This window comes from Symphalangus syndactylus, chromosome 3, assembly GCF_028878055.3.
Source record: "Symphalangus syndactylus isolate Jambi chromosome 3, NHGRI_mSymSyn1-v2.1_pri, whole genome shotgun sequence".
NCBI classification, from domain to species: Eukaryota; Metazoa; Chordata; class Mammalia; order Primates; family Hylobatidae; genus Symphalangus; species Symphalangus syndactylus.
The window spans coordinates 142,410,890-142,434,953 of record NC_072425.2 but is presented as its reverse complement, the minus strand read 5'-3'; the positions used below and the strand labels follow the sequence as shown (position 1 = coordinate 142,434,953).

The 24,064-nt window shown below is 43.5% G+C and overlaps 2 protein-coding genes across 4 annotated transcripts in view; one reads left to right on the top strand and one right to left on the bottom strand.

The window, feature by feature from the left end:
• Positions 1 to 13,255: 13,255 nt before the first annotated feature.
• On the bottom strand, positions 13,256 to 15,471 carry LOC129479835 (putative uncharacterized protein MGC39545). Its single transcript, XM_055273631.2, has 2 exons — positions 15,171 to 15,471; positions 13,256 to 14,303 (listed from the first exon to the last, which is right to left on the bottom strand). Exons 1-2 carry the CDS (start codon positions 15,455 to 15,457, stop codon positions 14,165 to 14,167), a joined length of 426 nt encoding a protein of 141 aa, XP_055129606.1. The 5' UTR covers positions 15,458 to 15,471; the 3' UTR covers positions 13,256 to 14,164.
• Positions 14,499 to 24,064, top strand: part of FEZ1 (fasciculation and elongation protein zeta 1) — a 50,380-nt gene continuing 40,814 nt past the window's right edge. For 2 of the 3 annotated variants that reach the window (XM_063635621.1, XM_055273629.2), the window contains exons 1-2: positions 14,501 to 14,682; positions 20,731 to 21,086. In XM_063635621.1, the coding sequence (XP_063491691.1) occupies positions 20,776 to 21,086 (311 nt within the window). In that variant the 5' untranslated portion in view covers positions 14,501 to 14,682; positions 20,731 to 20,775. Of the gene's footprint in view, positions 14,968 to 20,730; positions 21,087 to 24,064 lie in introns of all 3 variants that reach the window. The other variant, XM_055273630.2, reaches the window with a different exon arrangement.

The following is a 24,064-nucleotide window of genomic DNA, read 5'->3' as shown; positions in this document are numbered from 1 at the left end:
GTGATCCACCTGCCTCAGCCTCCCAAAATGCTGGGATTATAGGCGTGAGCCACTGTACTGGCCTCTTACTCCTATTTTCACTCTCCCTATAGAGCAGTTGGTTTCAGGGGATATCCAGATGTGACACTCTGAATGCTCACAGAAGATACTCTTAAAGTGTGGAGGAAAGGGAGAAGAAAGACAACAGCACATAAAATCAGACTTATTATTCAAAAATAATTAAAATATCATTTAGAAACATTCTTTCTTTCCTTTTTTTTTTTTTTAGATGGAGTCTTGCTCTTGTCACCCAGGCTGGAATGCAATGGCATGATCTCAGCTCACTGCAACCTCTGCCTCCTGGGTTCAGGCAATTCTCTGCCTCAGCTTCCCGAGTAGCTGGAATTACAGGCGCCTGCCACCACACCTGGCTAATTTTAGTATTTTTAGTAAAGATGGGATTTCACCACATTGGCCAGGCTGGTCTCAAACTCCTGACCTCAGGCGATCCACCCGCCTCGGCCTCCCAAAGTGCTGGGATTACAGGTGTGAGCCACTGTGCCCAGCCAGGAACATTGTTTTAAACTTTTTTTTTTTTTTTTTTTTTTTTAATTAACACAGGGTCTCACTCTATCGCCCAGGAGGGAGTACAGTGGTGTGATCTCAGCTCACTGCAACCTCTCCCTCCCAGGCTCAAGTGATCCTACCACCTTGGCCTCCTGAGTAGCTGGAACTACAGGTGTGCACCACCACACTCAGCTAATTCTTGTATTCTTTTTGTAGAGATGGGGTTTTGCCATGTCACTCAGGCTGATCTCAAATTCCTGAGCTTAAGTGATACACCCGCCTTGGCCTCCCAAAGTGTTGGGATTACAGGCGTGAGCCAGTGCACCTGGCCATGTTTCAAACTTTTTTACTGAGACAGAATATATATACTAAAAAGTACACAACTTAATTAATTATCACTGACACAAATTATTTGGGAATTGCATATCTCCACCAAGGTAAGGATAGGTAAAGGGTTACCAGTGCTAGGGCTCAGAAAATGATACTCCAAAATATGAAGCTTTGGCAGGCTGAGTGCTTTGAACAAAGGAGATTGAAAGGTCTTAGAAATAAGACTTAGAATAAAGCTCTCTCTGCAAACTTCTCCTTCCCTCTTTTCCCTTAGGAAGTACAGTGAGAGGTCATCTCTGAAATTCCTTTATCTGGCCAGGCGTGGTGGTTCACACCAGTAATCCCAGCACTTTGGGAGGCTGAGATGGGTGGATCACCTGAGGTCAGGAGTTCGAGACCAGCCTGGCCAACATGGTGAAACCCCCATCTCTCCTAAAAATACAAAAATTAGCTGGGTGTGGTGGCAGGTGCCTGTAACCTCACCTACTCAGGAAGTTGAGGCAGGAGAATTGCTTGAATCCAGGAGGCGGAGGTTTCAGTGAGCCGAGATCGGGACATTGCACTACAGCCTGGGCGACAAGAGCAAAACTCTGTCTCAAACAAAAACAAAAACAAACAAACAAAACGGCTGGGTGTGGTGGCTCACACCTGTAATCCCAGCACTTTGGGAGGCTGAGACAGGTCGATCATAAGGTCAGGAGTTCAAGACCAGTTTGGCCAACATGGTGAAACCCTGTCTCTACTAAAAATACAAAAATTAGCAGGGTGTGATGGCAGGCGCCTGTAATCTCACCTACTCAGGAGGCTGAGGCAGAGAATTGCTTGAACCAGACAGGTGGCGGTTGCAGTGAGCTGAGATCGTGCAACTGCACTCCAGCATGGGCAACAGAGTGAGACTGTGTCTCAAAAAAAAAAGAAATTCCCTTATCTGACTGAGGGGAGTTCATCCAGAAGGAATGCAACTGTCTTGGACCCTCTTCCTGGGATTTACATTAACTAGAGAAGATTAACTTGTATTGAAGGCAAGAAAGGTAAAACTTTCTATGCCCAGGACACCATCCTTTGACAGACTTTTCACCAATTCCTTCCACTTGTTCTTCCAAGGGCTAATCTGAGATATTTTATCTGCATAATAAGATAGCCTTTGTTCTCAGTACAGTTCTGCCACCAACCTTCCTGTAACTTGTTGACACTTTCACAAAGCCCAGCAGAGCTTTGTACTAGGCTATGGTCTGCTCTTTGGGCCCACTCAGTGCTCCTAAAAACTCATTTCTTCTTCCTCTAAAATTGCCTACATTCCTCTCTTCCCTCTCCCCTATGAAGAGGGTATTTAAGCTTCAACCATCTGGCCCTTCTTTGAATCTCATATTTTGTGGCTCCCATGCACAGTTATGCATTAATGAATTTGTATGCTTTTTTTCCCCTGTTAATATGTCTATTATTTCAGCAGAATTAAGGACTCAAACATTCAGAGGGGGAGGAAATAATTTTCTTTACCCCTACACCAGATAAAATAGAGATACAGCCTGCCAAGTTATATTTGAATTACATATAAACAATGAGTAATTTTTAGTATGAATCTGTCCTATGCAATATTTGTGTGATATTTATTTAAAAAAATTACTCATCACTTATCTGAAATTCAAATTTAACAGGGTGTCCCATATTTCTATTTGGCAAACCCAGCATCTGGAATGGGAAATTAAAGAATATCCAATGGATATAAGTCATGAACTTTTTCTTTTTATGACTAAGTAGCAATTGAGGTTTGGTTAGAGAAAATTTCTGAATAAAATGGAATTGAAGTTAATTCATAGATTTCACTTTCTTTGCTTTCTATCTAGGATTTTGTATAACTAAGTATTGTTTTATCTCACATTCTCACAATATCCCTATGAAATATATAGGAGTCTACAAATTGGAAAACAAAGGCAAAGATATTAAAAAACAATGTATGATACCTGAATGAATTTGGGGTCAATTTAAACAAAATTGGGGCAGTTTGGGGATCCGTTTTTAAAGAAAAGAGTTTAGATTCATGAAACTTATAACCAGGAAAGGATTTTATTGTAAGCCCTTTATATTATACCAGAGGAAACTGAGGTTTAGAAAACCTAAGTAATTTTCCCTGGTCACAAAGCTAGCTAATGGTAAAGTTGACACTTAAGTCCGAAACTCCTGACTCCTAGCCTATGGAGCTTTTCCCAGTTACCAAGGTCACGTATTCTTCTCCCTCTTCTCCCTGATCTTTAGTTTTCCTCTCTTTTAATGCACTAGATATTAGATCTGCCATAATCACACAATTATGTGGAACACTAAACTGGGAATTCTTTCTGGTCTTGCAAGTAGTAAGGACCTGGATTACTTAATGTGGATCAATTTTTTTCTGTTCTAAACAAGTTTACAAAAGGATTTAAGAATAATTTCTATTCATTTCTTTTAGCTATAAACAAAGGTGCCACTATCAGACTTTGGGATAATCTTTTCTTTTCTAATAGGTCATGAATGAGCTTTCTTTGATTTATACATTTTGCATTGCATTCACGTCCAACCACTATACCCAAAGAACAAATTCTTACCCTGGAAAGAATCTGGATTTATTTGACTCTGCCAGTCTACAAAATCAGCTGACTTTGATCATAGATGCCAAGCCTCTCAAAGCTTTTGGTTTTATGTTCATTCTCTGCCCAGTGGCTTTTCTAAGACAGTGGTAAGCACTCCATAGTTCACTTCTCATGTGCCCCTGAGTATCTGATCAATATCCAACAATGAATTTTTTTTCTCTCATAGCTTTCCAAAACCCAGTTTCAATGCCATACCATGTCAAGAGTTTTTCAGGATATCATTTCCTCTATGTAGTCTTTTTTTTTTTTTGATATGGATTCTTGCTCCGTCACCCAGGCTGGAGTGCAGTGGTGCAATCTCGGTTCACTGCAACCTCCACCTCTTGGGCTCAAGCGATTCTCCTGTCTCAGCCTACCAAGTAGCTGAGATTACAGGTGCCCACGACCACACCCAGCTAATTTTTGTATTTTTAGTAGAGACGGGTTTTCACTATGTTGGCCAGGATGGTCTCAAACTCCTGACCTTAGGTGATCTGCCCTCCTCAGCCTCAGAAAGTGTTGGGATTACAGGTGTGAGCCACCACACCTGGCCATTTCCTCTATATATTCTTTTTTTCTTTTTCTTTTTGAGATGGAGTCTCGTTCTGTTGCCCAGGCTGGAGTGCAATGGCGCGACCTTGGCTCACTGCAACCTCCGCCTCCCGAGTTCAAGCAATTCTCCTGCCTCAGCCTCCTGAGTAGCTGGGATTACAGGCATGTGCCACCATGCCTGGCTAATTTTTTTTTGTATTTTTAGTAGAGACGGGGTTTCACCATATTGGCCAGGCTGGTCTCAAACTGCTGACCTTGTGATCCACCCACCTCGGCCTCCCAAAGTGCTGGGATTACAGGCATGAGCCACTGTGCCCAGCCCTTCCTTTGTATATTCTTAAGGGAGCTGTTGAAGAAAAAATTATTCAATGATGCTTGTTTTTTTTTTTTTTTTTGAGACGGAATCTAGCTCTGTGGCCCAGGCTGGAGTGCAGTGGCGCAATCTTGGCTCACTGCAAGTTCTGCCTCCCGGGTTCACGCCATTCTCCTGCCTCAGCTTCCCAAGTAGCTGGGACTACAGGTGCCCGCCACCACGCCCAGCTAATATTTTTTGTATTTTTAGTAGAGACGGGGTTTCACCATGTTAGCCAGGATGGTCTCAATCTCCTGACCTCGTGATCTACCCGCCTTGGCCTCCCAAAGTGCTGGGATTACAGGTGTGAGCCACCACGCCCGGCCTCAATGATACTTGTTAAAGCACAGTAAAGTAAACTTTATTGAGGACCACTGCAATAAGCATAGGGACCACTGCAATTGGATTCTGCAGTGGGGGACAGAGATTGGGCTCAACTCTGAAACAGATGGACAAATGGGAATTTATAGCCAAAAACAGGACAAGGATCAGTGGATGAAAAATTGCTAGGTGGAAACATCAGGGATAAGGAGGATTCTGGCTAAAGCAACCTAACAGGATTTTTGCTGAAGATAGGCCAGGGTGGTCAGACATCACCTGGGAGATGGTAGAGGATGAGGACCCTGATCAGATATTGGGAGTAGAGGGTTCTTGCTAAACTTTCTTCACACGGTTCTTGCTGAAACTGGATTTTATAAGGAAGTGCATAGATCGACCTAGGGGAAGGTTCAGGAGCCCGACTAAAGATTGGTCAAGCAAAGAATCTTTGTCTCTTTGTCAGAGCAACCTGGCTCAGCACACCTCTTCTTTGGGACTTGGTGTTGCGTGTTGTTAGGCTCTCACCTTGTAGAATGTGACAACTAGAAGAGATTGGCTTATTTAAATCTTGGCTAAGTAAGACTTTGGGGAAAATGTGGGTTCTTTGCTCATCATGTTCACAGGGTTGAAAATGCAGTCATGGCTTAAAGTTGAGGCCTTAAAGAGGACAGAGGTGGCCCTGGGCAGTATTTGCATGGCTTGCTGGGCCCTGGGGTTTGCTGGTAGTGAAGTGATTTTTATGTGGCTGGACTGGTACAGTGAAATGCTAATGTTCTTTGGCATTTCTGTTTCCTCAAGGTCATTTCTGAATCACAATGATTACCAGGGCATCCTGGGGATAGCAGAAAATAGAGAAGATTAGTCTGAGATGGAGAGGAGTGGGAGTCAGTCCTCAGGGGTTTGCAGAGATAAAGTCCCTGCTTGAACTGGGGGGTCTTAAGAAGAATAAAAATCTAACTTAAAAGTGAGCTCACAGAGCTGAGCCATCTCAAGAGTGCTGCCCTCTGCCCCCTACCATGGCACTGTCGACTGGGCTCTATTTCCTATAGAGAGTAAGAGACAATAATAGCCTATGCCTTCCCTTATTCACCCAGGGCATATGCTGATCTGTGCTGATGAATCACTTGGTAGCCACAGGGAATTGAAGATTAATGATATGTTTGTTTGTTTGTTTTTCCTGGGCCACTGTAGATCTAAAAGCTTCCCACAGTGGGGACCTCATTTTCTATTCCTATTAAAATCTGTGGTTCTCCTTTCTTTTTTCTTTTTTCTATTGAACAGCCAGATTCCAGAGGGTCTCCTTTTTTGAAATATCCAGTTCTCTTCTTGTGTAGAAAAAACAATTGTCAACATATTTGCACTTATGGGAATTTCCAGTTCCTTCTTTTCTTCCTTCCTCTTTCTCATATATATATATATATATATATATATATATATATATATATTTTATTTATTTTTAAAAACTTTTTATAGAGATGCAGTCTCACTGTGTTGCCCAGGCTGGTATCAAACTCCTGGGCTGAAGCAATCCTCCTGTCTCGGCCTCGCAAAGTGCTGGGACTACAGGCATGAGCCACCACCCCTGGCCCTTTCTACCTCTTTTTCTTTTTGACAAGGTGCACTTATGGGAATTTCCAGTTTGTCCCTCCACTCCTTTCTCCTCTCCTCCATTCCCCTCTACTCCCAGCCTCCCCTCCCCGCCAACTCCCGCGCCAAGCCTTCCTTTCCTATTCAAAGACAAGGTCTCACTATGTTGCCCAAGCTGGAGTGGAGCTGGCATTCACAGGTAAGATCATAGCACACTGCAGCCTCAAACTACTGGGCTGAAGCAGTCTTCCCACCTCAGCCTGAAATTTCCAGTATCTTGAGTGATCTCATTCATTTACTCTATTTGTCAACTAGTTTGTGTATTTTGTGTTTTTATCAGGTAACAGAGGTGAGCATTCTGAAATTTATAATTATTCTTGGAGTTGATTTATTGTCCATTTTTATACTACTGCCCATTCTCTTTGATAGTAATATGATATTGTTCTTAGTGCATGTGGTAGGGAGTAATTACCTGCCGACTGGGTGGCTATGAATAGATTTTGAATCTTGGGGGAATATTCCATTTCCCTTGTGGAAACAAATCAGGGAGTTTAAGCAACCCTGGATATTAAGGATGGAAATGAATACAGGCTTGAATTAAGTGTTAGAGTTTGAGAACTACCAGTGATGGAAAAGCAGAGCAGTCTTAAAATGTTGGTAGGTATGAGCTCATCTTTATTTGCTGCACTGTGATTGACACAGGTTTTCAATAAAGCCTCGGCAGCTCATTTCCAGAGTCTCATGGAAAACTGGCTTCATCAAGAAGGATCTTTCTAAGGAAGATCAAATAGAATAACCACAATACATAGCACACTATCACCGAATTTCTAATCTTAAAAAGCCATTTCCAGACTTGAAAGCCATTTTTTAAAAAGGGTCTAGGTGACCCTATGAGGTAAATTTTCTCATCACTATAGGTGTGTTTCTATCCTCCCAGTCTGGGAGGGATATTGGTTTCCGCATCAGGTTGGTGATCAGGCTAGATGAGCTTTAAATACTCCATATGTTCTAAGGTTCTCTGATTCTATTATCAAGTTAATCAGAATGCCTTGAAATCAGCCCCTAGAGTGGTATTGATGGGATTCCTGGAATGATTTACTCTGTATCCCCAAAAAGCAGCAGTTTGTAGCTATGACTCAGCCTTAGTTTTGCTTGTGTGTGTGTGTGTGTATGTGTGTGTGTGTGTGTTTTAGACAAGATCTCATTTTTTTGTCCAGGCTTCTTTCTCTCTTTCTTTCCTTTTCTTTTTTTGGTAGAGACGGGGTCTTATTTTGTTGCCCTTTCTGGTTTCCAACTCCTGGCTTCAAGCAATCCTCCTGCCTCAGCCTCCCAAAGTGCTAGGGTTACATGGCACCAGTCCTCAGTTTTCCTTACTTAGCAAATAGTAGCTTGTTCCATTATTAGGCACTAACTAGATTCAAGGCACTCAGCTTGTATCTAAGGGTTTCAACACTCACAAAAACCCCAGCAAAAGAAAATATTAGAGAAGTTAACTCAGAAACCTAGCTAATGACTGTGGAATCAAGGTTTAAACCTAGTTATTCAGACCCCAGAGCCCAAATCTCCTTTTGCATGTTTTGGTTCATTCATTTGACAAACATTTACTCAATGTCCACTATCTTTTATTTCAATGCCTAAGTCATGCTGTCAAATAATCAGCTTCTCTGTGGATGTGGATTTTTTCTTTTTTTTATGTGTACACTTTCCCTTAGTATATTTTATTTATTTATTTATTTATTTATTTATTTATTTATTTATTTAATTTTGAGATGGAGTTTCACTCTGTCACCCAGGTTGGAGTGCAGTGGTGCAATTTCAGCTCACTTCAGTGTCCACTTCTCAGGCTCAAACAATCCTCCCGTCTCGGCCTCCCGAGTAGCTGGTACCACAGGTGTGCAACACCATGCCCAGCTAACTTTTTATTTTTATTTTTGGTAGAGACGAGGTTTTACCATGTTGCCCAGGCTAGTCTCGAACTCCTGAGCTCAGAAGATCCACCAGCCTTGACCTCCCAAAGTGCTGGGATTACAGGGGTGAGCCATCACATCCAGCTAGGTATTTATTTTTGAGACAGTGTCTGGCTCTGTGTCTCAGGCTGGAGTGCAGTGGAGCCATCTCAGCTCATTGCAACCTCCGCCTCTGAGGGCTTCAGTGATCCTCCCACCTTAGCCTCCAAAGTAGTTGGGACTACAGGAGTGTACCACCATGCCTGGCTAATTTTTACTTTTTAATTTTTAGTAGAGATGAGGTTTCACCATGGTGCTCAGGCTGGTCTCAAACTCCTGGGCTTAAGTGATCCTCCCTCCTCGACCTCCCAAGGTGCAGGGATTACAGGCATGAGCCACTGCACCCAGCTGAAACTTTGTAAAGCTCTAGAAACTTTTAGTATGTATAGAAATAAAATTGGACTAAGTCTGATTGAAGGGATAGGGAGGTGGGAATAGTTCTATCAGCTCTAAGGAGGATCCCTGAAACCCCTAATAACACACAGTCAGCACTTACTGAGCACATATTATATGCTAGGTCATGTGCCAGTGCATGAGTTATTTTCTTCATTGCTGCATCCTTAATTTTGGCAAGTGCTTTGTACACAGGAGGTATTAAAGTATGTTGAATATTGAATTACATCCTTAACTCTTTCTAGGGTTCCGTACTAGTTTTTTAGGACTGCCTTAACAATGACACCAAATAATTAGATTTCAAGACCACCCTAATCTAGTATGGTCTCGTTTTAACTAATTACATCTGCAAAGGCCCTATTTCCAAATAAAGTCATATACTGAAGTTTGGGGTGGATGTGTGTTTTTGGGGAACATTATCTATCCCAATACAATCTACCCTGTGGCTCCCCCAAAGTTCATGTCTACTCCTCATGCAAAATATATCGATCCCATCCCAACATTCTGGTTTTTTTTGTTTTGTTTTGTTTTGTTTTTGTTTTTGTTTTTAAGACAGGAGTCTCGCTCTGTTGTCCAGGCTGGAGTGCAGCAGCTCAATCTTAGCTCACTGCAACCTCTGCCTCCCAGGTTCAAGCAATTCTCCTGCCTCAGCCTCCCGAGTAGCTGGGATTACAGGCACACACCACCACACCAGGCTAGTTTTTTATATTTTTGGTAGGGACAGGGTTTCACCATGTTGGCCAGGCTGGTCTCGAACTCCTGACCTCAGGTGATCTGCCCATCTTGGCCTCCCACAGTGCTGGGATTACAGGTGTGAGCCACAGTACCTGGTCACATCCCAACATTCCTAAGGTTTAACCCGTTCCAGCATTAGCTCTAAATCTAAATCTCATCTCTTACAAATATAAAATCTAAAAGTTCCAAATCTCATCATTTAAATCAGGTATGGGTGAAACTCTAGGTGTGATACATTCTGGGGCAAAATTCCTCTCCCATTGTGGACCTGTGAAGTTAGAAATCAAATGATCTGTTTCCAAAATACAGTGGTAGAGCAGACATTGGATGGACATTCCCCTTGCAGAAGGGAGAAAATGAGAGCTGGGCACAGTGGCTCTTGCCTATAATCTTAGCTCTTTGGGAGGCTGATGTGGGAGGATCCCTTGAGGCTAAGAGTTTGAGACCAGCCTGGGCAACATAGTGAGACCCCATTTCTACAAAAAAAATTTAAAAAACATTTTTGAAAGAGAGAGAAAATGGAAGGAAAACAGGGGGGGGTCATTAGTCCAAAGCAAGCTTGTAGAACAGCAGGGGAAGTTCCATTAGGTTTCAAGGCCTGAGAAAAAATCCCTTGTGGTTTGATGCTCCATCCTCTGGATCCAGGGCAGTGGGCCCCATCCTAAGAGTTATTCTTTCTTTTTCTTGAAGGATAACCCATGTTTGCTGCCAAGAACATGCATCAGCCTATTTTTTGCCTGTGGAATTTCAGAGGTCTATGACTTGTCCTTCATTTTATCTCTGTCCTTTTCATTCTAGGCTGACAGTGTTTCTGTTGGTATAAAATTCTCAGAACCCATGTTGGTCTCCTCTGTAACTCGCTACTTAGGAGTGAAAGGGATCCACACCATCATTCCTCCTTGCATTTTACTATAAGCAGCAAGGAGAAACCTGGCCAAATCTCCTACACTTTGCCTGGAAATCTCAGCTAAATATACAAGTTCATTGCTTACAAGTTCTACTTGCCTTCCAAGAGCAGGACAAAATTCAGCCAAGTTCTCTGCCACTCTATAACACAGTTTGTCTTTTGTTCAGTTTCTAACAACAGTTCCTCATTTCCATCTTAGACCTTCCCAGAATCACCTTTAACATTCATATTCCTATTTTGTTATAATAATATATGTATCCTCTATGACCATAGAAACTTTCTCTACAGTCTCCTCACTTCTGAAGCCTCACTAAAATTGCCCTTAATATTCATAATTCTACCAACAGTCTCTTTGGGGCAATATAGGCTTTTTCTGTCATGTGTCTCAAACTTCTTCCAGCCTCTTTGCATTACCATGTGCCAAAGGCACTTCCACATTTTTAAGTATTTGTTGCAATAGCACCCTACTTTCTACTACCAAAATTTGTATTAGTTTCCTAGGCCTGCCATAACAACTGATCTTTAAATAGAAATTTATGGTTTCATGGTTCTAGAGGCTGGAAGTCCAAAATCAAGCTGTCAGCAGGGCCATGCTACCTACTGAAAGTCCTGGGGAAGAATCTTTTGTTGCCTCATTCTAGCTTTGGGTGGTTCCTGGCAAACCTTGGTGTCATTTGGCTTGTACCTGAATTACTGCAGTCTCTGCCTCCTTTCCTGCGCATGCTCTCCTTTCTTTTTTTTTTTTTTTTTTTTTTTTTGACATAGTCTTGATCTGTTATCTGGGCTGGAGTACAGTGGCACGATCTCAGCTTACTGTAACCTATGTCTCCTGGGTTCAAGCAATTCTCTTTCCTCTGCCTCCCAAGTAGCTGGGATTATAGGTGTGTGACACCACACCCTGCTAATTTTTTTTTTTATTATTTTTAGTAGAGATGGGGTTTCACCATGTTGTCCAGGCTGGTCTTGAACTCCCGACCACAGTTGATCTATCACCTCCCAAAGTGCTGGGATTACAGGCGTGAGCCACCACGCCCAGCCTCCTCTCCTCTTCTTATAAGGACACCAGTCATTGGATTTAGGGCCTACCCGAATCTAGTATTACCTCATCATAACTAATTACATCTGTAAAAGTCACATTCTGAGGTTCTGAGTAGACACAAATTTTAGGAAAACACCATTCAATCCACTGCAGGTTCTAAGCAGCAGAGTTTGGAAATCAACATACTAAACATGGAACCTCTTGAAAGCATGCCTTCATTTTTGGCTCCCCAGCTTCTAGCCTAGTTCATGGAATGCAATCAATGTTTGCTGGAATTTGTACACCGATGTTGACAGCAGCATTTTTTTTATTCTTTCTTTCTCACTCTAATTCCATGACAGATTAGTAGTATTATTCACAATAGTCAAAAGGTGGACACAATCCAAATGTCCATGGGCAGATGAATAGATAAACAAAATGTAGTATATACATACCATGGAATATTATTTACCTTAAAAAGAAAGGAAATTCTGACATTGTTGCAACATAGATGAACCTTGAAAACATTGTGCTAAGTGAAATAAGTCAGATACAAAAAACAAATATTGTATAATTACACTTATGTGAGGTACTTAGAATAGTTAAATTCTTAGAGACAAAATTAGTATAGTGGTTACCAGGGCCTGGGGAAGGGAGTACTGGGGAGTTAGTGTTTAATGGATACAGAGTTTCTGTTTGGATAACAAAATTTCTGTAGATGAATAGTGGTGGTTGTTACACAACAATGTGAATGTGTTTAATACCAGTGAATTGTACATTTAAAAATGGTTAAAATAGTAATTTTTATGTTATATATATCTTACTACAATAAAATAACTGTTTGCTGGAAGAATAACTGGGCTCATGTTGAAGGATTTCTCATCCCAGGTACCTAGCCTAGGCTACCTGTCCTCAGCTTTCAGTTTCTTCATAGCCTCACAAAAATACAACAGAATCCACTAATTGGTTACTTATTATATGCTAGGCACTGTGCTAAGCATTTTGCATGCATTATATTACTTAATATGCATGACAACAACCTTGTAGTAGATATTGGCATCCAACAGCAGATATTGGCATCTCCATTTTACAGATGAGAAAACTGAGGTACAGAGAGGATAACTAACAAGGTCACCAGCTCAAGACCAAGTTCTTTATCACTTTCAGTACTTCACAAGCTTCTCTCAAACCTGTTTGTCCCATGCTCTGAAGATCTAGACAAAAGATGGCTTCAAATTAGCCAAGACATATATATATATATACGTATACCTATATATGTATACATACGTATACATATATACACATATATATTATTATATATACACACATATTTATGGGACATATATACATATGTATGACATATATATGTGTGTGTATACATATGTACACACATACAGACATATAATGCCTTCTAATAAACCTGGAAGTACTTTACTTATATTCACTCCTTTAATCCCACAGCAGGCCACAATAGAGTGGGGCACTATTATTTTCTTTTTTTTTTGACTTGGAGTCTTGCTCTGTCGCCCAGGCTGGAGTGCAGTGGTACAATCTCGGCTCACTGCAAGCTCTGCCTCCCGGGTTCATGCCATTCTCCTGCCTCAGCCTCCCAAGTAGCTGGGACTACAGGCGCCCGCCACCACGCCTGGCTAATTTTTTGTATTTTTGGTGGAGATGGGGTTTCACTGTGTTAGCCAGGACTGTCTCGATCTCCTGACCTCGTGATCCGCCCGCCTCAGCCCCCCAAAGTGCTGGGATTACAGGCGTGAGCCACCGCGCCTGGCAGGCACTATTATTTTCTTCATGTTACAGATGAGGAAATGAGCCACAGGGAAGTTAACTAACCCAAGGTCACAGAACTGGGCACGATCCCAAGAAAGGAGATTTAGGGATCTTTTAACCAGCTACTCTTTGTGATTTATTTATTTATTTTTGAGACAAGGTCTTGCTGTCACCCAGGCTGGAGTGCAGCTTCAACCTCTTGGGCCCAAGCGATCCTCCCACCTCATCCTCCAGAGTAGCTGGGGCTACCAGGATGGGCCACCATGCCTGGCTAATTTTTTTTTAATAGAGATGGGGTCTCACTATGTTGCCTAGTCTGGTCTTGAACTCCTGGCCTCAAGTGATCCTCCTGCCTCAGCTTTCCAACATGTTGGGATTACAGGTGTCAGCCACCGTGCCTGGCCTTATGATTTCTTACAGGAAGACATCCTCTGTCTATTGCTCCCACAAAGGCAAATAGGCCAACTCTTCTTCTCATCTCATTGGGACATTATTCCTCTTTCCATCCTTCTCATGGTTGAAATGTCTGTGGAATGAATGCATAAACGAGCAAAAGAGAAGCTCCCTGCCCCTTCCAGTTGAAGTCCTCAGTTCAGCCCAGAGGTACTTTGCCATCAGACAAAAGTACTTGGGGTTTTCCAAGCCGACATGCTTTTTCCAGTGCCTTCCTTCGATAATTACAGTTCTTGTGCTCTTAGTTGTGTGTATTTATGAATTATTAGACTTTTATTGACAACTTCCATAAGCACAGGCCTATGCACAGTAGACAAGATAAATTAATAATTTTTCACAAGACTCCAGGGACCCTTCTTATTTCAGCCTCTTGAATTTTCCTGTATTATCTCAAGTCTTCCTGGGCCTGAAATCTTCTCACTCAGATTTTTCAGCTGGATCCGGCTCCCACCCAGCATCTTTGGGCGAGAAAAGCTCTCCTGCCGGCATCCTCACTTTTGGCTTGAGGTCTGAACCCAGTTGGGGCTGGGAGACGTCGCTGGGCCTACCCGCCTCAGCCTCCAGTAGAGGAGAATGGGAAACTCAGAAAGTCCAAGAGGGCCTTTGAGTGTGTCTGCCGGCATCCGCCAGCAGCCATCGCCTGCATTTTATCCAGAAGCTGGTGTCAGGCCCTGCGAGGTATCCATATTGGAAGTTATTGCACGCTTTCATCTTGGAGCTTCTGAATATTCATGAGGGAAGCAGAAAGGCCAATGTTAAAGAGGAGAGAAACAGAAATGCATAAATATTAATAAAGGCAGGCCCACGTGCTCGGAGGAAGGTTATGAATGTTAACGAGGGGATGACGTCCAGCTCCCGCGCGTGCCAGTTGGGCGAGTGCCCGAGCGCGGGCGCGCCCCCGGAGCCCGGGCACGAGCGCGGGGAGGGGGTGGGGTGGAGGCGGGAGCGGAGCCGGGCGCCGCCGGAGCTGCGGGGGGAGCGCTCGCTGGCTGGCTGGCTCTCCGCTGCGCTGCGCTGCGCTCCGGCCGCTCCCGCGGCCCGTGGATGGGGGTGTCCGGCTGAGCCCCGGGATCCGCCTCCCTCCGCCAGGACCCGCACAGGTGCCGTCGCGGGGGTCGACATTAGTTAGGACCCGACCCACTGCTGGGGGTGGGGTCTGGTGGGGGTGGTAAGGAGGCCCCGGGATTCTCTGACAGGACAGTCTGGGGTCGCCGCAGCTCCCCTCACCTTGTCCCATCCTGGGATTGGAAAGGAACAACAGGAGGCCGTCGCCTTCCTGCCCAGCCCTTCAGGGAGCGCAGCTGGGACGCCGCGCCAGGCCCTGGAGATGCGGGATGATGGGCACTTCCAGTATCATCTCAGCATCGGCCCTCCAGCCAGGCCTGGTGTGTGTGTGTGTGTGTGTCCGCGTGTGTGTGCCCGCGTGTGTGCGCGCGTGTGAAGGCAGGCGGCGAGGTATGGGGGCTGGGGAAGGAAGGGAACGCCGCCCGATCGCGCTGGGGCAGTGGGTTGGTACCTCGTCCTGGGACCGTTATCTGGTCCAGTCGCCGTAAACGCCCCAAGATCATCTTTGTCCCTAAAAACTTACCCCCGACCCCGCTCGTGCCCCTCCCCAGAGTGCGGAGCCTTCCCCAGACCGGGCATTCCTGTAGTGTCAGAACCGCTGGCAGCGGCCGCAGACGCCGGGAGAGCGATTATTTTACTACAGACGGACGGGAAAAGGGACCGGGGCGGCTGCGCGGTGGCGGGGCGCGCTGCCGTCGGGTGGGCCCCGGGCTCTGGAGCGCGGGGAGCCGTGTTTGACGGCGTCGAGGGGGTATCACAGCCCGCTATTCTTCCCTTTTGCCTATCCCTTCCCTCCCCGCTGCTAGACATCCCCGACTCCCATCCCTCTCCCGTGTCCGGGCTTGTTTGGCCAGAAGGGCAGTGGAGTGTGTATGCGGCCTGCACGGGATGAGTCCGGCTTCCTCAGAGTGCCAGCCATTGTGCTGCCTGGAGGATCCTTTCTTTACCCCATCGGACTGGGGGGAGGAGGAGGATCTGAGATGGAGGTGAATGGAGCAGCGGGAGGAGGAGGAGGGGAGCAAGCAGAACCGCGAAGGGGTTGCTGATCCATATGCAACGAAATACTTTTTCTGTCAAAATGTGCACAAACATGCACACTGGGTGGGTTCTGCGGAGGAGCAGTGGGAAATCTGAAGGTGGATCAGTGCAGGGTAGGTTTTAGGGACGGATATGAGGGACGAGGCACGGAATCAATTGATCTATGGAGCAAGTGATTGGAAGAAGGAGATGGAATGGGGCTTGTGTGGAGGTGCCGAGGCCCAGCGGGGTTAGCGTGGTGAAATCTCCACCGCTCCGCTCCACTCGGGTCAGCTCAGCAAAGCAGGGACTAAGCATTTGTACCGCAGCCCCGAGATGCAGCGAGTGCATCATTATGCTGCAAGGAAACGTTTATGCGTTTCCTACTGGGTCTCTGTTAAGCCCCGTGAGTGTCTTTTCTTTTCCAAATTACACCGTCTATTGGGAGTGAAAATAAATGGAATAGATTGTAGGACAATCAAACTATAGTCCTGCGCTCTGTTCTGTGGTAAAGAGAAAAAGAAAAGGTGACCCTCCCATGGTTCCTTCTTTCTGCCATTTTCATATATGTATGTATTTATTTTTGATCTTGGAAGTCTAAAGGGAATAAGCTATCACTTGTATTAATCCTACTTTAAGGAAAAGAAGGCTCCTACACGAGCTATGAATGAGGATGGCGCAAGCGTGCCAGGATGGAGGATAAGGTTGTTGCAGACATTTTAGTTGAAGGATGAAAGCATTCCGTGAAGAGAGGAGGGCGAAAGAAAGTGGGCTAAAGGAAGGAAGGCAGGGTCACCATCTAAGGAAGTGCTGCTAGCCCCAATCCACTGAGCCCTCCTGGAGGCTATAGTGGGGCCAGTCAGAACGCCTGACTTTCATCTCCTGTGCCACAGCCTGAGGTCTTTCCACAAATGCTGGATTCAGTTTGGGTGTTGAGTGACTAGTTTCCCAGCACTGGCTTTCACTTTAACTTCATCTCCAGATGGTCATTCATGCAGCACTTCTTGGCTCTTGGATAATGAGTTGACAAAAAACAATCAGTCTATATTATGGACTGTTTCAAATGAGCATGTGTCTGAGCCCTAGAGCTGTGATATTCATTTCGTCTTTTATAATTTTCTAGATGAATCCATTTTCTCTACACTCTGCCTGGGCTGAGGATAGGTGCTTTCAGCACACTCTTCCTGTTGCCAACACTCAAAACTCAGTCTTAGTCCTAGATTCTAGTTGGATTGGCCTCTTGTTGCTGGTTAATCATATAGACTGTGTCATTTCAAATCAGAAACCCCACTGGTGTCACCATCTGGTTCTGCCCTGTCATTCCCAGAGAAAAGAACAAATTTAAAGGCAGTGAACAAATGAATTGAAAAAAGAAGCCTTAGTAAAAAAGATGCTAAAATTCTTTCAGCAATAGTTCTCTTGTTTGATAAGCATATTGAAGCATTGCACAGAGAATATGATGGTAGGGATAATTTTTCTTTTACTTGAAGCACTCCCACATCACATTTCTTTCTTTTCTTTTCTTTTCTTTTTTTTTTTTTTTGAGATGGAGTTTCGCTCTTGTTGCCCAGGCTGGAGTGCAATGGCATGACCTCCGCTCACTGCAACCTCCGCCTCTTGGGCTCAAGCGATTCTCCTGCCTCAGCCTCCCAAGTAGCTGGGATTACAGGCACCTGCCACCATGCCCAGCTAATTTTTTTTTGTATTTTTAGTAGAGACAGGGTTTTGCCGTGTTGGCCAGGCTGGTCTTGAACTCCTGATCTCAAGTGATCCACGCACCTCGGCCTCCCAAAGTGCTGGGATTACAGGCATGAGCCACCGTGCCCAGCCCCCACATCACATTTCTATGTAAGTAAGCTATCCTGGTTTTCCTAGAATTATTTTTAACTTTTTTTTTTTTTTTTTTTTTTAAAGATAGGGTCTCACTTTGTCACCCAGGCTGGCATACAGTAGTGTGATCATAGCTCACTATAGCTTCAAAATCATGGGCTCACTCAACCAATCCTCCTGCCTCAGCCTCTCCAGTTGTTGGGATTACAGGTGTGAGCCACCGTGCCCAGCTTTGATTTTTCTAGAATGATTGATATTTATTGGATGCTTTCTATATTCTGCACATTGTGCTTAACACTTCAAAGATGATCTCATTTAGTCCAAAAAGTAATCTTCAAGGGAAGCACTGTTTTAAACTCCATTTTATAGATGATGAAATTGAGGCACAGTGAGGCTGATAACTTGCCCAAAGTCTCCCAGCTACGAGTGACAGGACCAGGACAGGAATCCGAAGCCTATGCTCTTAGCCATCACAGAGTACTGCCTTAATCAACATGAATCCCTGGGCTGTAAAACCTTTTTTACTGTCTACTGCATTCTGCCATCTTTTCTAATCTCACTTTTTTGTTGCTCAGGGATTCTTAATCTTTTTTGCACTATGACCTCCTTTGGTGGTGTGGAGAAGCCTGTGGGCTCCTTCTCCAAATAATGTTTTTAAATGCATAAAATAAAATACTTAGTCTTGTAAAGGAAACCAATTTCATTGAAATATAGTTACCTTCAAAGAGCCCACAGGGGTCTATGAACTGAAGATGAAGAACCCCTGACTGGCAATTACTTGTGTTTGCTTTAGAGCTGTGTTGTCCATTTCAGTAGCCACAGGCCACATTTGGCTGTTGAGCACTTGAAATGTGGCTAGTCCAAAGTGAGATGTACTGTAAATGGAAAATATACACTGGATTTCAAAGGACTTAGTATAAAAAAAGAATAAAAACTACCTCATTAGTTTTTTTGTGGATTACATTTTGAAATGGTAACACTTTGGATATATTGTATTAAATAAACACATTATTTCAATCAAAATGATTAATTAAATTATTGATTTATTAAAAATAACTCCTAAAGATGTTAACTCTATACCAACACCTTCCTCATAACAAATGAGGAAATCAGGACCAACGATGCTTGTCACTCAGCCAGCCATTGGCATATTTGTTGGCTCTTGAGTCTGTCTTCTTTCCAAGATATGGTACTACTTGTATATATTTTTGTATTCAAAGGTCCTATCATGTTGCCTTTGCAAACTGTAAATGCTCCAAATATGTTTTAAAGCAATGGTAATCAACTTGATCCCAGCAAAATCCCGGTACAAACTGGCAGTGTCCTTGCCTGGCATGTCCTTTGCCTTGCTTATTTAGAGTTTTAGTTTTGTAGGTAGAGATGGAGAATGGGCACTCTTAGGGCAAAATCCATGAATTTGGCTGTCTGGTTCTCCTCAGGAAGCGCCTCCAATTTGAGCACCTAACTATATCAATAACCCTATAGACCAAAGAGAAAAGCTTGGTTGCCTTTCTGTTGAGCATGTAGAGAAGGGTATGATAGTCAGCAATGCTTGTGCTGCCTGAAACTGAAAATGGAAAACTGTATGTGGGAGATAGATCATTTTTTCAAGGAGCACACATTGATTGACTGCCTAGCCGCAGGATAGGCAGTGTATATTTGGAGCCAGGGAAGATATCCAGAGGATTTCTGTGTCCTTGAGGAATTTAAGTTAAAATTGAATGGGGCCCAGATGTACACACAGATGGATAAATCACAGTTGGAAGCAGTGTATGAAGATGGCCTGATGAGGAGTAGAGGTCCCACAGTTGGTGGGAATTAAAGGGAGGTCTGTGTGTGCAGCGTTCCAGGGTGCAGTGCTCAAAATGGTTATGGAGTATGGCTTTGGAGCACATGGGTAGTTGGGTCTGTTTCTTACAGGATACAGGATAATAGATCATTTAGTATATTCCTCTGCTCCTAGGCATATGCTCTATGTGTGGGAAAACCTCGGGTGCTTGTCTGGGCACGGTGGCTCATGCCTGTAATCCCAGCACTTTGGGAGGCTGAGGCAAGTAGATCACCTGAGGTCAGAAGTTCGAGACCAGCCTGGCCAACATGGTAAAACCCCATCTCTACTAATAATACAAAAATTAGCTGGGTGTGGTGGCACACACAGCTACTTGGGAGGCCAAGGCATGAGGATTGGTTGAACCCAGAGGTGTAGGTTGCAGTGAGCTGAGATCACACCACTGCACTCCAGCCTGGGCCACAGAGTGAAGCTATGTCTCAAAAACAAAACAAAACAAAACAAAACAAAAACAACTCAGGCATTTATTGGAAAGTCTCTATTGATGTTTTATTAGTTTTTTAAAAAAAATAAAAAATAGAGATGGGACCTTACTATGTTGCCCAGGCTGGTCTTGAACTCCTGAGTGAGCTCAAATGATCCTCCCACCTCAACCTCCCAAAGTGCTGGGATTACAGGCATAAGCCACCACATCCAGGGAATGTTTTATTAGTTTCTATTATTTATTGATAAGGGTAGTGATATCTAGGTACACAAACCCTTATCCAAAACCCCTGGGGCCAGGCATTTTGAATTCAGATTATTTCAGATTTTGTAAGGTAGTAATAGAGTGTACATTCTGCATTTCATCCAGTGGGATCTGGGATAGCAATCTTTGTAATTAAAAAGTTAATATTTCTGCAGCAAAACACACAAAATGGGATAAATTAAAGCCATGAGCAGCTTTATATTCATGTTGGTCATGTTTAGTTGCCAGATGAGTTTAGATCATGTCACATTTTGCTGCCAAACAAGTCATGGAGAATTTTCAGCTTTCAGATCACATAGTTAAGGATGTGGATCTGTGGTAATAGTAATAGTAATAAAAATAATAATACTAAAACACCAACACAAAGTATTCAACAATATTGGGACTTATTATCTTCCAGGCACTGTTTTAAGCACTCACCTGTGTTTACTCCTTTAGTCTTCTAACAGCCCTTTGAGGTGGGTTCAGCATTATATCTGTCTTGAGAAGAATAAGAAGCATAGAGCAGTTAATCACTTGCCCAAGGTCACAGCTGGTAGGACAGAACAGAATGCAAACCCAGACGATCTTGTCCAGGAGCTTCGTACTTAACCAGTGCCTTGTTTTTTGGAGTAGGGAATTGGAAGCAGGTGTGTCTCTAAAGTTTATTATTTAGATTAGCCTGGTCTAAACTCATATTATGCTGTTCATTTCTTTTAGATAAACTCATCCTGAAAGTCGCTGTTGTTCTCCTGCTGAGCAAGAATGGAGGCCCCACTGGTGAGTCTGGATGAAGAGTTTGAGGACCTTCGACCCTGCTGCTCGGAGGACCCGGAGGAGAAGCCCCGGTGTTTCTATGGTTCATCTCCCCACCATCTCGAGGACCCCTCCCTCTCCGAGCTTGAGAATTTTTCTTCTGAAATAATCAGCTTCAAGTCCATGGAGGACCTCGTGAATGAATTTGATGAGAAGCTCAATGTCTGCTTTCGGAACTACAACGCCAAGACCGAGAACCTAGCTCCCGTGAAGAACCAGTTACAGATCCAAGAGGAGGAGGAGACCCTTCAGGACGAGGAGTAAGAAGTCTTAATTGCCCTCTCCTGCTTCAGTCGAGAGCCCTGTAGTCCTTGTCTCCTTGACATAGTGCTAGTTTCTGTCTATAGGTTTACGGCCTATTACTTTCATTTTCGTGTTGCCAGTGGAGCAGTGCCCTGGTACTTGCTGTCATAGCTCTATATATGTCCCTTTACAGTCCCCTGTGGAGAACTTTCTTAAATTGAAACCTTAGAGGAATGAAGGTTTTCCTAGATACAAAATGGAATTTCAGGAGCACGGTAAATTTCAGGGTCTGTCTATCTTAAGCTTTCTCTATATCAGTGGAAATCCAGCGAGATATTAGAAATAAAGGCCAGAAAAAATTAATTAACCATGATGGATGAATCTATGTTATTGGACTAATTTGCTTCAAGAAACACCAGAATTTTGAAAATCCCGAATTTTTGACAGCCCCTCAGGCCTGGAGAGTTATCTACAGATGTTAGGATATGTCCACATAAGAAAGCATCTACACTGAACTGAGGGCACAGGGGGCTACCCTGGACAAAGTAAAGGTGGAAACTAGGTGATGTGGCCTTTGAGTATGCAGATTCCTTGTATCACTTGCTAGCTAATTTCCAGGGTCTTAATAGTAGTCAAGAAAAGGGATCTGAGAAAAGTACTCTTTCAGGAGGGACTAGAAAGAGAAGGGGGTGATATGTTACACAAATTAAAGAAGGATGTTTTAGGCATTTAGTAAAAATTCAGTGGTTCCCCGCTATCCTCGGGGGATGTATTTTTTTTTTGAGATGGAGTTTCGTTCTATCGCCCAGGCTGGAGTGCAATGGCACGATTTCAGCTCACTGCAACCTCCACCTCCCAGGTTCAAGCAATTCTCCTGCCTCAGCCTCCTGAGTAGCTGGGACTACAGGTGTGCGCCACCACGCCTGACTAATTTTTGTATTTTGAGTAGAGATGGTGTTTCACCATGTTGCCCAGGCTGGTCTCGAACTCCTGACCTCGTGATCTGCCCGCTTTGGCCTCCCAAAGTGCTGGGATTACAGGTGTGAGTCACCACGCCTGGCCCATGGTGGGGGATATGTTTTAAGACCCCCAGTTAATGCCTGAAACCGCTGCTAGTACCAAACCCTAATGTTTTTTCCTGTATGTACGTACATATGATAAAGTTCAGTTTATAAGTTAGGCACAGTAAGAGACTAACAACAGCTCACAGCAAAATAGAGCAATTATAACAATATATTGTAATAAAAATTATGTGAATGTGGTCTCTCTTTCTCTCTCTTTCAAAATATTTCATTGTACTGTACAGCAGATAACCGAGCCCTGGGAAAGCAAAACCACAGATAAGGGGGGACTACTGTCTACATGAGTTCCCTGCAGAGATACAATATGCATCCATTGTTCCTTAGCTATCACACAAGAAATGTCAAAGGTCAGGGAAGTCTGAAGCACCTGTGCTTTTTTTTTCCCTTTTTGTGGATTTGAGTGGGAAGAATGGCCCACAGATAATGGGGTAAGAGGCATGTCCTAGAGGATTGGAACCTGACAGTATTTGGGAGAGGGTTGCTTATTTGATGACTACTGTAAGACTCTACCTCTACACGTAGAGGGGCCAAATATCTGTCTTATTCACTCTTACAGCCCCACTGTCTAATACAGTGCAATAAGCAAATAATATTTTTGAATGAAATATTGAATATTGAATAAACTAGATGAGTGATAATAGCTAGTAGCCTTGTATGTACATGTAATATATTTCTAAGCCCACACCATTTCCTTCTTTTCTTTTTAATTAATGCTGGCAGGAATGTATGATCACAGAGAACATTTCATTCTGCTGACTAGTCCTACAGCTGTGGGCTATGTGTTTAAATTTTAAGTTTCAAACAGATTCTTTTTAGATTCTGAGCCTGTTATCTGCTCAACATCTATAAGTCAAAAAAGAATGGCTCTGGGGCTTATTATGCAGAATATTTTTTCATTCGAGCGCACCAGCCAATGAACTAGAAACACAAAGACTATGAATTCTAATTTTGGTACTCTCTCTAACTCGCTGTGTGACCTTAGGCAAGTCACTTAACCCTGGTTGACTGTGTAGGTCCTCATCTATGAAACCTCCAGAGCTCAATCTTGATGAAGTGAGGCTAAGGACTTGTAAAGAACCTAATTTCTTACCTCACCCAGGATGTGCTCTGAAAGTGACATTTCAAGATGCGTCCCATTCCTTTTGCTTCCAACAAATCATTTCCCCCCATCAAAACCCCTCCTCTGCCTCATTAAGGATGAAGGCCCAATGAGCAGATTCTTACTGTCTTGTAGCACATTAGAAGAGGCTACTCAATGTTAATTACCATCACATGGGATTATTGGCCTTCTCAGCCTGATTTTTCTGACTTGACTGCCTCAGTTAAAAGACCAAAGATTGAATAATTCCTTCGAGATAAAGTATAATTTGGGGACAGTGTAGAGGGAGGAAGCTGGGAAGAGAAAAATTAACACAACACTTTCTGGGCATTCAGTTCTAACCCCTCTTTATAATTAAAAGTAAAAATCAGAATTCTGTTACACACTTTGTTTTATAGACACCATCCAGGTATTTCAGCTGTGAAATTATGGCTAAGTAAAGGAACAGGGTGATTTAATATCTCACCTGACTACACTTCTCCTGAACGTAGCGCTAATGTTATTGTTATAAACTTGTTCAGGTTTAGTATTTAGAGGGCTGTTTCATCCACAAATGAGTTAAAATTGCTGTGGATGGGTTGGAGGTAAATAATAGAAGCTTAAAACAAAAGCAGGGAAATACATGGTTAAACTGCCTTCTTAAAGACAGCACAAATCATAGAGCAAATGTAGTGATTCCCTTAGAAGCTTTCTTTAGTCTTCATTTGGAACTATTTAGCCAAGAAGGGAGTTGGCTAAGATTTATCAACTTATCTCTGATTTGTCAGGGCATGGAAGTTCTAGGCATTAAAGGAGAGTCAGATTTGAATACACA